The sequence below is a fragment of the Colius striatus genome, chromosome 16, assembly GCF_028858725.1.
Source record: "Colius striatus isolate bColStr4 chromosome 16, bColStr4.1.hap1, whole genome shotgun sequence".
Taxonomy (NCBI): Eukaryota; Metazoa; Chordata; class Aves; order Coliiformes; family Coliidae; genus Colius; species Colius striatus.
The window spans coordinates 17,395,803-17,410,703 of NC_084774.1; the positions used below are offsets into that span (position 1 = coordinate 17,395,803).

General features: G+C 50.4%; 1 protein-coding gene across 1 annotated transcript; it reads left to right on the top strand.

Annotated features, from left to right (window-relative positions):
• The first annotated feature begins 1,402 nt into the window (after positions 1-1,402).
• LOC104551019 (thyrotropin-releasing hormone receptor) lies at positions 1,403-9,747 on the top strand. The gene is made up of 2 exons (XM_010209836.2): positions 1,403-2,185; positions 9,248-9,747. The coding sequence occupies exons 1-2, from the start codon at positions 1,403-1,405 to the stop codon at positions 9,626-9,628; spliced, it is 1,164 nt and encodes a 387-aa protein (XP_010208138.2). The 3' UTR covers positions 9,629-9,747.
• The last annotated feature ends 5,154 nt before the right edge of the window (positions 9,748-14,901 follow it).

Consider the following 14,901-nt stretch of genomic DNA (forward strand, 5'->3'; position numbering starts at 1 on the left):
CAGACAGTGGGTGATGGCAGGTAAGAGCAGGGCACAGCAACTCCAGGTGATGACAGTGGAGAGGGAAATGCAGAAGTATGTTAAAAAACCCTAAGATGAAACCTTAGTTAAAAGAAACTAAGATGAAACCTTGGTTGAAAGAATCAATGTCTTCAGCCATCAATATATTTGGATTTAAGTCAATATGGAAGAAAATATTTTATGTAGATGTCAAGCTGGTTGGTCTCATCTTAATTACACACCTCAGTCACATCCTGAGTGCTGTAGCTACTGAAGGAGTCTGTTAACTAGTGCTCACAGCAAACTTGGCCACTTGTGCAGATCTCGCCCAGGTGTGTGCATTGGGCACAGAGAGCTCCCCTCAGCCCCAGCCTTGTGATGGATGGGCAGATTAGCTCAGGGGGTCCAGCAAGAGAAGCTGCTTCAGCTGAGTGATTTACTGCTGTTGTTATCACCGTGCTAATAACTACTAAATTGTCAGTGCCACAAAGCAAAGCACCGAGGGAAATCATCATCTGCAACAATTCTACACAATGTTCCAGGTTTGAAGCAAAACAAAAGCTTCTTCCATTCCGTGTGGGAGTCTCCAGCCCAGGACTGAGTAAATCTTTCCCCAAAGAAGGGACACTGATGTGCTTGTTTGGGACAAGGGTGGCTGTAGGGAAGGTGTCAAGAGGAAGTCACCTCTTCCTGTTTAATGACCCCCAGGGAAGACACTTCCCTGTCCCAGCCCAAGGGAAACAAGACAGACCATGGGTCTCTGACGTGGCCCTGCTCCCATCCAGCTGAGGATGAGGAGAAGCTCTGACCCTCAGCTCTCCTTGAGCTGGAGAACCCGGGACCCAGGGCAGACCCGCTCACTGCTGGGGTGCTTTCAGCCCCTGCACCTCTCCACCCCCGGGGTCTCCAACCTCTTACCTCTATCCCGAGGCTCCATCCTCCTCTTCTCCTCCTCCTCCTCTTCCTCTTCGGCTCAGCCGTGCGCTAGGACCCGGTGGGCGGCGGTGGGGGATGAGGGAGGGCGGAGGATGGGGGGTCCCGAGGGCTGGGACAGCCTGGGGGAGTTCTGGTGGTTCCCAGGGGCCCGGCGGCTGGGAGCGGCCCTGGAGGGTCCCGGGGGTCCTAAGGCGGTCCCGAGTGGCTCCCGGGGCTGGAGGGTCCTGGGGCGGTCTCGGGCGCTCCCCGCCCATCCCGTGGGGGAGTTTGCGGAGGAGGCGGGTGCGAGGAGCAGGGAGGCTGCAAGACGTGGGGGGAATCGTGGAAATAAAAGGGTGAGGGAGGAGCCGAGGCAGGCGGGAGGGCGGAGAGGGGGTGCGGGGCGCCGCGGGGCTCCAGAGCGAGGCTCCCGCTCTCCCCGGCGCAGGGTGCGCGGAGCTCCGCCGGGCGCCGGCGTCGCGGGTCGATGGAGAACGGCTCGGCCAGCCCGGGAGCCGCGCTGGGCGACAGCGGCAACCAGACCCTGGGCAGGATGCCCCGGCAGCCGCTGGAGCTGCAGGTGGTCACCATCCTGCTGGTGCTGCTCATCTGCGGGGTGGGCATCGCGGGCAACGTGATGGTGGTGCTGGTGGTGCTGCGCACCAAGCACATGGTGACCCCCACCAACTGCTACCTGGTGAGTCTGGCGGCGGCCGACCTCATCGTGCTGCTGGCAGCCGGGCTGCCCAACATCTCGGAAGTGGTGGCTTCCTGGGTGTACGGCTACGCCGGCTGCCTCTGCATCACCTACTTGCAATACCTGGGCATCAACATCTCGTCCTGGTCCATCGCCGCCTTCACGGTGGAGCGCTACATCGCCATCTGCCACGCCATGAAGGCGCAGCTCCTCTGCACCGTGTCCCGCGCCAAGCGCATCATCTGCTCGCTCTGGCTCTTCACCTCCCTCTATTGCCTCATGTGGTTCTTCCTGGTGGACACCACCCAGGCCACCTTCTCGGATGGGGCACAAGTCAGCTGTGGCTACCGGGTCTCCAGAAGCCTTTACATGCCCATTTACTTCTTGGATTTTGCCATCTTCTACGTCATCCCGTTGGGGCTGGCGACCGTCCTCTACGGCCTCATTGCCCGCATCCTCTTCATGAGCCCGCTGCCCGCCGCCCCCCAGCTCTGCCCGGGCTCCACGCACCAAGGCACCTCCCTCAAGTTCTCCTCCCGGGGCAAGAAGGGGGCCCTGAGCTCCCGTAAGCAGGTAGGGGCTCCCCGCCGGGCTGGGGCACAGCAGGCTGCAGGCAGCGCTGCCACTGCTTTGAGGGGTGTTCTGGCAGGGGATGGGGATTTTGTTTCCTTTTGTGGGAGGAGTGGAGAGGGTTGGTTTGCTGCACAGAGGCCACTCCAAGCCTATCTGGGGTCCTTCTGTGGCTGAGCTCGGCAGAGAAAGACTGGGCTCCAGCAGCACTTGGGAGAGGGAGGAGTGCAGGGACCATTCTGCTGGATAGTTAATTCCTGATTGCCTCCCCAAGGAAGGGAGTGCTGGGTCACATTATGCCCATGGGACTTGCCTCTCAGGCAGGGTTCTGGGTAGGTGACCTCAGATTTAGAGGAGCAAATGGAAGGAACAGCTGACATGAGCCCTCAGACACTGCAGCTGGGGAAAGTACCTCGGTGTCACAGTCTCAGTGACTTTATCTCAATGACATCTGGCTGCTTGCTTCTAATCTCCTCTCCTTCTCCTCCTGCTCTCCTTCCCCCTCTTTATCTGCCCACGTGGACAGTCACTGTCTCTTGCCCCTTCTCCTTGGACAGGTCAGCATCTGGACATGGGACACTTGTCTGCTCACTGGCTGTTTGTAGGGACCATCCCATTCTGCTTTCAAACTTTGCATTGGCAGAGACACGGCTTATTTTAAAGCAAAGAGCTGAATCTGGGAATCTGGCTTCAGTCTCTGAAATCACCAGTTCTGTTGTGATTTTGAGTAAGCAGAACCTGATTTCCAGACAGTCTGAAATAGGCTTCAACCTCTCCCCAAGTCCTTGTTTTGTCACATCAGTATCTCATTGCCTGACTTGCAGAAGAACCTCCATTTCCCAGGAGAGACAGTTCAGCCACAGAGGGGAAACAAACAACCCAGAGAACGTCTCTCCATGAACTTCTAAGTCTTTCCAGTTCAGCTTTTTCTGCTTTCGCTTCAGCACAGAAAGGTTCAAATCAAGTCCTGACTTCTGCCAAAGTGCTTGCCTGCCTTCCCAGGGTGGCAGAGCTGGCTGCTGTAGGAGCCTTGGGCAGGGTGAGGTCTCTGGAGAGTACAAGTGGCTAAAGGTGCAGGGGCTGTGCTGCTCCTGCTGTAGGGCTGTGCTTGGAGTGGCTGTGCTGCACACAGCGTGCTCCAGCATCATGAGGATGAGTGGCTGATGGGGCTGGATGATGGGCACTCCCTCTGGAAACATCTTGAGCTCCCTTTTCTGTTACACCATGTGTTTTCCTGAGACTTTCATTACCTCCCAAAATCTCTCAGCATACAAAGACTTCCCCTGGCCTGACAACTCAGAGCTGGTATTGTTAGGAATAAAGATGACACTGAGTTTTTAAACTGTAAAGCAGCTTCCCAGGGCTTCCAGCTATAGCTTGCTGAGTGCTTCCTTCTGATTTCACACCAGCAGCTCTTCAAAGCAAGCTATGTTGGGAGTGATGGAGGAAGAAACCCCAGCTGTGCCACTGGTGACATGTGGGCTACGTGGCTGGCACACAGTCTGGGTTTTTGACTTCAAGTGTTTGATTCATTGCTGAAAGGTTGGTATGCTGGATGCTCAGTGAACCAACCACACAGGCTGGACAGGCTTGCTTGGAGCATAACAGATCCAGGTCCTGTCAGAGCATCCACCTGAGCACTGCCTGAAATCCAGCCAGAGACTTTTGCTGGAGATGCAATGGATTGAGGAGCAGAAGCTGCAGTGAGTCATGATTCTGCATCTAGTTATAAGGGAAAAAATGACCACCCAGCTACTCAGGGAGGAGAGAGGCCTCCAGAGATCCCAAGAGTTCAGCACTGGATTCTGTCTGGAATTTTCCCTGGGCAGGGGCAGCCAAGGCCACAGGAATGATATTTTCTGGGAGATGCTGCAGTGTGCAGGACCCCAGAGGGGTAATGGGGGCAGAGCAGAGGCAAAGGACAGGCTGAGGGCTGGGCAATGATCACTAAGAAAGTGATTCTAATGTAAGAAAGTAGCTGAATCCATTCATGCCAACAGAGCTGGCAGATGGAGATGCTGGATAGAAGGGGCTTAAAAGTAAGAGCAGAGGAAAATATTCCCATGGCCAGTGGGACCTCACTGTGGGACCTATGGGTGATGGAGACAGAGCTATATGTGCCCATGTGAAGGGGCAGGGCAGTGTCCAGGGGGTCTATGGCCCCCACAGCACCCAGGTCCATGAGACACCTCATCAGCTTGGCTTCAGCAAAGGTAGGAGAGAGGCACAGAAGGGACCTGGAGGTTCTTCTCCAGGAGAGATTCACCTCCAAGGAAATCAATGGCAAAGAGCCCCTGTGCAATGAGCAGGTATGAGCCCTACAAAGGAGCAATCTGGATACCAGGGTCCTGTGTTGTCTTCACCAGAAGAAAGATTTCTTCTCTGATTTTCTGATAGCCATGGCATCACTGCCCTCAAAATCAGAGGAAAGGAGAAACACACTTGGATCTCAACTCAGACTACCAGACTCTGCTTTGCAACAGCTGATGCTGGTTGCAGAGCTCATAAGCAAGTTTCCTTGCTCATTAATCACCCCTGGCCAGGACGGAAAGGAAAGGGCAGCCTGACAAGTAAAGCCATCGACCTCCCATGCTCCCCTGAGAGGTGATGACAGCCTTTGAAAATGTCACCAGGAAATTCCATGGGGACCCCTGGTAAAGGATCTTGTCCTGATCGTCAAAAGTGAAGTCACAGCATCAGAAACTGCTCTAATAACAAATGCTGATGGTGTTCAGCCTGACAGGGGGAGGCTGTGAAAGTGATGCACATGAAACCAGTGAGGAAAATTGGAGTGAGCAGCTTCTTTAAAATGCATTTCCATGTAGACTAAACCACTAAAAGGCACCATTAGGAATCCTGCTTCATGTTTGGTCTGACAGCCTTCCCACGTACAGGGCACAAGGCCCTGCAGCCAGCAAGCTGCATCCCAGTGATGTGGTGAAGTGAGACCTCAACCCTGCAAACCCTTTTGAGCTTGCTGGGGTGATGTGCACAATCTGCCAGATTCCCATCACAGAACAGTGGTAAGAGAGGATGGTTTGGCTCCTGAAGAGTCTCTGCCAGGAGACCAGAGCAGGGTGAAAGGACAGGACAGGTATTGGGTGTGTGTAGCTCAAGTGGGCCATTGGACCAGAGCACAGCCACCCATGTCAGTGCTCCTCCTCTGGCCTCTCTTTATGGAGGAGTCAACTCTTCTGGGCCTCAGGCTCCCCTGAGAGATGCCTAAAAGAGGCTACCCCAGAGGTGCCCATTTTTCTCCCTTGACTCTAAAAATCCTGGGTAGCTGAGGGTGTTTTGCTGTGGAAATGCAGAGTTTGGAAATAAACTCTCACTGTGTGCTCCTCCACAGCCCCAACGCGGCATGACTTGATTTTCAGAGTATGAAGATTCCGTTATTCCCTCACTGGTGCCTCTAAAACACATAAGTCCAGAGCAGAACAACACAGGGCATGAGGTTTTGCTGTATTTATCGCTTACAGAAGCAAAACACCACAAGTCCAAACGCCATCCACCTCCAAGCACGGATTTCACCCGCCGGAGAGGGACCGCTAGAGGGAGTGGGATTCCCAAAAAAGGACCGCTGCAGCTCAGGATGGTGACAAGGAGGGGTGACACTGGATAGGGAGAAGCCTCTGTGACCTCCAGAAGAGGGACAGAACCTGGATACAGTGCTGCGAGAGGGGTGGAAGAGCTGTAGAGCGATGCAAGATACCAACCGCCTCATGTGGAGTAAGAAAGGTGCTTAGTGTGGGTTTGCTCTGCAGTTACACTGGGCTTGGCCCAGGCAGGGGTTTGGTGAAAGATGAGCTGCCCTTTAGCATAGGGACCCAGGAGACACTCAGGGGTCTGTACAGCAGATATCCTTGGCCATCCGGCAACAACACCGCCTTAGGTGCTCAAAAGTGATTCTCAGTGAGATCTCCTGTGTGCCCTGATCTCGGTGATCCTGCCTTGTGTATGGACTAGATGACCTCTAAAGGTGCCTTCCAGCTACTGCCGTTCTATGATTCTGTGAGTCTATGAAATGCCAACCAAGTAAAACATCCCCTTCTGCCTACAAACCCTTGTCTTGCCTCTATCCAGATCTCCTTTAGAGTTGTTGTGTGCACACAGCTATTGTTGCTGTCCCTGAGCTGGTGTTTACCTGAGGGATGCTTTGAAGCTACAGCAGAGCTCTGTCTTTTTTGGGTTCAGATAGATTTTTGGGACAGTAATTCAAGACTACATCAGCTAGAGATAAATGATTAGGTCTATTTTTCACATGAGCATCCCAAATTCAGGACACCTTCAGGGTGCTATAGTCACTTGCCTTAGCAAGGTACAGCAAGGAAAGGCATGGAGACAGGTTCCAGCCATGCAGGCAGACAGTGCTGGAGATTTCTTTCCCCACAAAGGAGAGATGAGAGTGAGTTTGGGACCTATCATTAGGTTTTATCCAGAGGAGACATCCTGTGTTGATGCAACTTTTGCTCAAGTCTCACACAGGAGAACATGGTCTGTAGGGATGGTTGGCTTTAAAAGGCAAATTTGCTGGCACCACCAGCATTTTCCATAGCAACCAGCCAAAAAGCAGGGGCAGTTATGGCTAAAAAGCAGATGAATCACCGGTTCTTTCCCAGACTACATTTCTTTTGGTCTCAGAAAGGAGTGGAATGAACTTACTTTTCAGCCTTATTAGGGTATGCTCCTCCTGGTGTTGTCACTTGAGTGCTGAGTTGAGATCACTGTTCACAGCCATCGTGGGTTCCTGAGCAGTAAAACAAGACACAGAATTACAATAGTCAAAAGGCCAAGGATGTTTTAGTCTCAGGAGACAGCACATGAGCAGTACTAATATGTTAGATGTGAAGGAGTTATTTTGGCTGCACAGAAACCTCTTGGCCAGAAGGGACATCTGCCAGAGAGCAAAGCTATGTGTAGAAAAGCTCAGGGATTTATTCTTCCCAGTCCTGAGGGAGTAATCTCATCTCAGGAACTGAAACGACCACTGAGTGAGGAGTGCCTGTGTCAGTGAGGATCTGCAGAGAAGTGGTATTGCACTTCCCCAGGACATAGTTTGCAGCAAGTCCTGCTGCCCAGGACTGTTGAAATTGATGGAAACACTCCCATCAACTTTACAACCTTTCCAGACAGGACAGGAATGTGTTCAGTCTCTGCAGGGGATGGAAAAGCACAGAGCCTGCCCTCATCTCCCAGGAGGAATAAACTGCTTAGAGGGGAATTACATTCTGACTGAAATGCTACTTGGGATCACTTAAGCTGAGGAGCTGGTTGCATTTTACTGTAGGGTTCAGCTATTAGAGTTTTGTCCAGATCAGCTTCATTCTGGTTCTTGGGAAATAAACCTCAGATGCACCCAAAATATGGAAAAAGCAATTCACTCTGCAAACCTGAGCAGTGGGTCTGTGGGAGGCAGCAGGCTGGCTGAACGCTCTCTCAATGCCCTATTTGCTACAAAGGTGCTTAGAACCGTAGAGAACACGGATCTCATCCATGTGTACTTCTCATGGGGCATACGGACATCTGCTCCTTCCTGGGCTGATCAGCTGTCTGCAAGCTCTGTGTTCCCAGGTCTCCCAGTCCAGACCACAGTGAAACTGTCTCACCACTGCTTTCCCATGGGCTACCCTGCCAGCCCCACAGCTGCAGCCATGCTGATACCTCAAGACTTTGATCGTGGTCAGCTCTGTGCCAAGCAGCTGCTGTCCTCTCCCAGTCTGTCTGTTCAGCAGGATGTCTATAAACCAGATTATCACCCAGGCAGTTGCACACTAAATAGGGGCTCTTGGAACCAAAAGCTTGTGAGATGACTCTCTCCTGGATCCAGCCAGCCCTTGTAAAAGGCATTGAAAAGCTCCAAAGCCACCTTTTACTGACACAATTTGTACAATCTCTCTGTCTTTCCCAAAAGGCAACAAACTATGGCAGCAAACATGCTGCAGTCTTAGCAACAGCCTCAGCACTCACCATATCACTGCAAGATCTTATTCTGGGAAGTGTCCTCACGTTCCCATTAGACCACACACAGCATAACACTTCTATTTTGGCCTCAGCTTGATAATAGTTCCTTTCTTGTAGGGAAAGTTTTGTTGCCACTCCCAACCACCCCTGATTTCTACACACAGCATTACAGGAAGGCACAGCTGCTGGTGAAGAAGTGAAAAAAAAGCTCTCCAAGAAAAGCTGAGAGTGACCCAAGTACTTATTTCCATATAAAGAGCTGTGGCCATTGCACAATTCCCCTCTGACCTTTGCGTGCCTTAGTATGTGTGCAGCATCAGTGTTTACTCATCCTTTCCTCCTTGGGGACATGTGTGTCTGTGTTTGTTGAAGGATTATTGTCACCTACCTGAACTAGCTGTTGAAATGACTAGGATCACTGAAGTTTCAGTACAAAATCCCGTTTTCTCAAATGAGTTTGAGTTGAGCTGAAGGCAATCACTGCTCGCTTCTGAATGCTCAGTATCTCCTTGTTCCTAATACCTTAATATAGTGCTTCCCTACTGGGCTGCAAATTCAACTAATCCATACCAATTAGCTAAGTAACTCCCACATCAGCACAGGAGGGATCTGTGTAAGTCTCCAGGTGGTCTCTGCTCCCAGTGCTGCTCTGTACCAGCAGCCTGTCCCTGAGAACAGCGTAGCTGGCATAGGAAACCAACAGATCCTAGGCAGAGAGTTCAGATATACCCCATGGCATCCCTGAAAGTTTTGACCCCACATGTGCACAAGTTCTTGACTGCTAAGTCCAATTTTCAAGTTTGCTTCGTCGTACAGATATTCTCATGATTATCCCAGTCCATGTCCAGGCTGGTGGATTCTTGCCTTAAAGAGCTTTAAAGGCTCTTCAGTGGTGAATGAAAATCTGTCATTTAAGGGCAATAATTGATGCAAAGTCATTTCATGAACAAAATAGATTCAGGGATGAGTAGCCACGTGGTTTGAGTGCCTATAGGCAATATGTAGACCAAATCAGCTTTCTGTACGATTTCTCCAGGTGGGAGAGCTCTGCTGGAGATTTAGCACTATCTGACTGTTTCTCTTTTCCATATCCCCACCGGCAAGGTGACCAAAATGCTGGCTGTTGTGGTGGTTCTCTTCGCCCTTCTGTGGATGCCTTATCGCACACTGGTGGTCGTGAACTCCTTCATGGACCCTCCTTACCTGAACATCTGGTTCCTTCTCTTCTGTCGCATGTGCATCTACCTGAACAGTGCCATCAACCCCATCATCTACAACCTCATGTCCCAGAAGTTCAGGGCTGCCTTTAAGAAGTTATACAAGTGTGAAGAGAACAGTGCTGAGAACCCCATGCCGTACACGGCCCCGGTGTACTACAGTGTCATGAAGGACTGTTCTCATGACAGCTCTGATCACAATGTCATCAAACAAGAAGATCTCAACAGTCTCCCTCAGCCTGCAAAGAAGAACAAGCCTGGCAAATAACTCCTGGGACCCTGCAACAGCACAGGCAGTGGGAGCTATGCAGCTGTGTGCACTGTGTTGGGAAAGCGCCAACACAAATTGCTTTGGCATTGCAGCAAGCTTAATTTAATACCTCTCCAGGGCATTTAACAACACAGAGTCTTAGAGGCAAATTAATTTAATTTTCCTTAACACTAATTTATTCTTGCTTGGTGAAGTGTTAGGCACAGGTCAGTATTTAGCATCTTTAAAGATTCTGTAGTTAAACATAGCAGTGCAATGGTGCAAGAGCAATTGTTGTTTGTTGAGGTGGGCCAGAGCATTGAAAGGACATCCAGGAAGATGAGGGCATTCAAAGTAAAAAACCTCTTTCTGCTGGACCAGTTTTCTTACAGGGTGAGATTCACCTACCAAATTTACGTGCCTAAAACAGAGACACGCATGTGAGCTGCTCTTCTAGAGCCCATGTAGAGTCAATGGGGACAACTGGGCACTTCCAGGCAGCAGCTCATCTCAGCATAGTCCTCCAAGGAACACCACGCCTACTGAGGAGATGAATGCCTCCTGAGATGTGACTATTTCTGTCCATTGACTGTAAAGTGACTCTTAGGTACAAACTCCCGTGTTAGGAACAATCAAAGTTGAGTGTCATGAACCTCACCTCCTGCTTCTGGAAACATTGCAGTGCTGGAGGCACAAAGCCCAGGTGCAGACCAATTGGATCTATTACAGAAAAATGAACAAATAATGAGTGTTCCCTAAGGTAACTTCCAACCTTGAGATTTAAGCTTCCTTTAGATAATTTTCCCTTTTCTATCCAAATTCCTCCAGTTTCTTCAGCTGGACACCACAGCCCTGTCCTGTAAGCCCCGGTATGATGTAGCTGCACATTGCTCTCCATCCCAGCTACAGCTGCATTTCAAGGGCAGGTGAAGCAATTCTCTTACTTACTGAGAATAATTTGTGAAAGTCTATCAAGTACCTTGTGATAAGTGACACGGTGACTATCAGACATTAACAATACTCATTGTGGCTGTCACCTTGTGAGCAAAGTGGATATTGCAGCATATCCAAGAAACCAGCCCAAGGACACTTGTCCCAGACTTGCAAGAGACTATCTGGACCAGGAATAAACCAAAACAGATTACACATGAGCCAAATGCTAAAGCTCTTGCCAAAGAAAACAAGTGCCAGCCACCAGTAACCCTCCAGTGGTTACCAACCCCTATCATTCTATGATTCTGTCACTCAAGTGGCTGTAAAAAATCTTTGAGCAGGCAGTTCAGCCTCAGCAGTCAGCATTGCTCTTCACCAAACTGTCATTTAAAAGCTCTGAGAACTTTGGAAAATATCTGTGTGATACTTTTAAGAGCACAAGCTCTTAAGTAACCATTCTGCATCTGTGGGAAATCACTTCCGTGTGCCAGTCAAAGCAAGACCTCACCTTCCCACCAATGTGTCAGAAACTCTCTAGGACCTGTTCTATTTTGGTGTAGAGTGGCTTTGCATGTCTGATTACTATACAGTGAGTTATTACACTAGCTGCTTTGCCTCTCACATAACTGTAGGATGAGGGAACAGAAAATTGGGGTCTTGCAATTATTTGAAACTGTGTTTGGAATGTAAGGATTCGTGCCATTTGTGGGCTCTTCTGTGTATTCTGGGAATTTAGGAACAAACTTCCTCTTTGTTTTTGTCCAGGAAGTTCTGCACAGAGATTTGGGATTTGCTTCTTGAAGAAAATTGAAGTGGTTTTGCTCTGATATGAGAAAATTGTTCCACTTAGCAAAAGAAACTAGGATATGAACCAATTTGCTTGAAACAATCTTTTCTCTAGTATGGATTTATTTTCCCCTTAGAACAGATTCTTCCTGAGCAACTCAGAACCAGCCATTCATAAAAGCATCAGCAGGCAATCCAGAGCAAGGTGCCTCAAAGTAATACTTAGGTAAGGCAGAGGAGGAGGAAGGGGAGCCCTGAGGTGGCTGCTAGTCCCTTGGATGTGATGAAATCCAGGGCTGAGATTTGGATGTGTCATCTCTTGCCTTGGTATGCAGCAGCTCTTACATGAGCTGTGTTAAGGCTGGCAGGAGCCACTCAGTGCATAGCCCAGAGCTAAGCTGGGCTCTTGTGCTAATCAGTTCTTTTTCCAATGCATCAGTTATCTCCTCAAAACATAATAGCTTCTTCCTCTTAAGCTACTCCATGTCCTGTCTGGTCAGCAAAGGAATTAATTTCCTTCATCTTTCCAGTCAAGTGTGGCTTGTAGCTCCCTGGGGCACAGGGCCCTGAGCTCACACGCACCTTCGGGTACACACATGGCCTTGCCAGCCCCTAAGAGAGAGACATCCAGGAGCAGCATCACAGCCCCTTGGTTTCCCTCCCTGCTCCCCAGCCAGCTAATCTGTACAGCCATAAGGAGATGGAGCATGACAAGGAAGTAGAGGAGCAAATTGACCTCTCTTAGCAGTGCAACGAATCAGTAACACGCTGTAAGCACAATGGGGTCAGAGAGGATGAGCTGGGACTGGTGACAGCAGCAAGGCAGAGCTCAGTTGCCTTCAGTGCAGTGGGGCTCAGGGGGTACAGAGGACGGTGCCTTCCTGGCCCTCCAGCACAAGCAGCACCTGTATCCCCCTGGAGCTGCCAGTGCAGAGAGCAGAGGGGCAGTCAGCTTTGCCTCGAGGGCACATGGGAAGAGCATTTACTGTCCAAGCTTGGAAACCCACCTGCATCCTGACCTAAGGCATTTCTCAGGCAAAGGATATGCAGTTTGACACAGGCTCTTCATCTCTGCTAACTCAAGTAGCAACTCCACTCTGAAACATCCAGAGGATCTTTCCCACCTCCTCATCACATTGCCAGTCTCCACTGTTCCCCTTCATGCTTTTTTCCCCCTCCCTGACAGAGATATCCTAAAAGCAATGTTCTCCTAATTACATTTCAGACTCAGGCCCACAGCTAATTGATAGTTCTGCAATGTTTCGCTCAATATACTTGAGATTCAATCAAAACTCGATTCTCTTCTCCCCTTTCTGCCCTTATCTGCCAAGTACTGTGTGACCCTTTGTTATTTTTTGAAGAAGTAATTGGCAGATAAATTCCCCCAGCACCACGAGCTCTCAAGCAAATGCACTGGAGCATTAAACTCTGTAGATGAGGAACGAGTTCCTGCTCCTTCCCTCTGCACGTATTCTGACATGTTAAGAGGAGTTAAGGGAGCTTGAGGTGGAAGGGGAGGTGGAAGGTCAGCACTCAGCTTGCTAAGGAGATGCTGGTTGAGAGGACAGGCAGCTGCAGTTGTCAGGAAACAAATCACCAGCAGAAAGGAATGAAAAGAAATCACTCATCACTGTAACTTCCTCTGGATACCAGAGCCTGAATAAAAACCATAACTCCTTATAAGAAATCAAAGAGCTCCCTTCAAGTTTCAGCCTGGATTACCTCATACCCTGCAACACCCCACCCTGCTCTGAATGTCTGAAGCTGTATTTTACCTTCAGCATTTATTTATTTAGTCTCAGCAGCATGAGTGTAGGCTGCAAGTTTATAAATATGCTGCTAAACAGAGAATCTAGGACTCCTAAATAACTTACCACACTGAAGATGCTCCTCAAGTTGATCTGACCTGTTGCTTTCTTAATTACAGCTCATTATTTCTAACCCCTGCCCTTCCAGTGCTTGTTAACCTGGTGAAATGCCATCTGCTTTCTTCAATTACAAGCAAACGAGTCCCCTGGCAGGAGAGGAGGGAGCTGGCACTGCTCCAGAGCCCCAGGGAGGGGGATGAATTTGTGAGTAGTGCAGAGTGGGGATGGAGGAATCAGTGGCTTGGGGAAGGGCTGGTGGTGGGAGAGGAATAAGTGAAGTTTATGAGCCTGAAGAACTACAGGATGTCTGAAGCTCGTGGTATTCATCAGAGACCTCCAGTGCAGGAGGCACCATGTCCAGCATGTGTTTGCCTGAATCTGGCTGGTCCAACACAGTACTGGTGATAGAGATCACAGAGGAATTGCCTCTGAGGAGTACACAGATGGGTCCCCAGCAAGGGCTGTTTCCTCCTGCAAAGCACAGAAACTTCACTTACCAAAACATTCAGAAGGGAGAGGTTGCAGTGCCACAGGTTTCCTGTGCTTTGGGTGATGGGCAGAAGTATTAAGGACAGTCTGTGCTTTACAATTGCTGAATTCTCTTTAATAACCACCCTGTGAATGGTGCTCAGGGTGTGCAGTTTCTATAGAGACACAGAAGGCTGCGAGTGCACCAGCAGCTGCTCACTGCTCCTCTAAAAAGGGGCACCTGAGCTCATGAGCTGGGGAGCCTTTACAAGCCTTCACCTCTCGAGAAGGTCCTGGAGCTATTATGAGATGGTCAGTGAGGGCCCATTGTCCTACTGGGTTGGCTGATGCTGCTGACTGGAGCAGGTGGCCACTGTGGGACCCTTGCTGCTGCTACAGAGCTGGGCTTGGTGTGCCCTGTGCCAGATGGGAGGGAACAGGCAGCACTTTCAGACCCAGAGTTGGGGGCTAAACCACGGCCAGGCACGGGAAATGTTTTGCTGGATTTGCTAACAGCAGCCATTCACAGAATCACAGAACCCCAGAAGGGTGGCTGTTGGAAGGGACCTCCAGAGCTCATCCAGCCCAACCCAACCAATTCCCCTGGCTCAGGGGGCACAGGAGCGTGTCCAGGTGGGTTTGGAAACCTCCTGAGAAGGAGCCTCCACACCCTCCCTGGGCAGCCTGGGCCAGGGCTCCCTCACCTCAGCAATAAAGGTGAGGTGTGGTTCAAGTGCCACTTTTTGTGTCCCAGCTTGTGCCCATCACCCCTTGTCCCGTCACTGGACACCACAGAAAAAAGTGTTGCCCTGTCCTCTTGATATCTGCTCTTCAGGTACTTGTAAGTGTTGATAAGGTCCTCCCTCAGCCTTCTCCAGGCTGAACAGCCCCAGTTCCCACAGCCTTTCCTCATAAGGAAGATGTTCCAGTCCCCTGATCATCTTGGTGTCCCTGCACTGGCCTCTCTCCAGCAGTTCCCTGTCCCTCTGGAGCTGGGGAACCCAGAACTGGACACAGGACTCCAGATGAGGCCTCAGCAGTGCAGAGTGGAGAGGGAGCAGAACATCCTTTGACCTGCTACCCACACTCAATACACCCCAGAGTGCCACTGGCCTTCTTGGTCATGAGGGCACACCGCTGGCTCATGTTTAGTTTGTTATCAAACAGAACTCCCAGGTCTCTGCAGAGCTGCTCTGCAGCAAGTCACCCACAAAATGCTTTGATTCCCTGATGCAT

Excerpts from the sequence above, each read along its gene's own strand:
- LOC104551019 (XM_010209836.2), top strand. The coding sequence starts at position 1,403 with ATGGAGAACGGCTCGGCCAGCCCGGGAGCCGCGCTGGGCGACAGCGGC. Across the intron at positions 2,186-9,247 it reads CCCTGAGCTCCCGTAAGCAG|GTGACCAAAATGCTGGCTGT; the intron begins GTAGGGGCTCCC and ends CCCACCGGCAAG.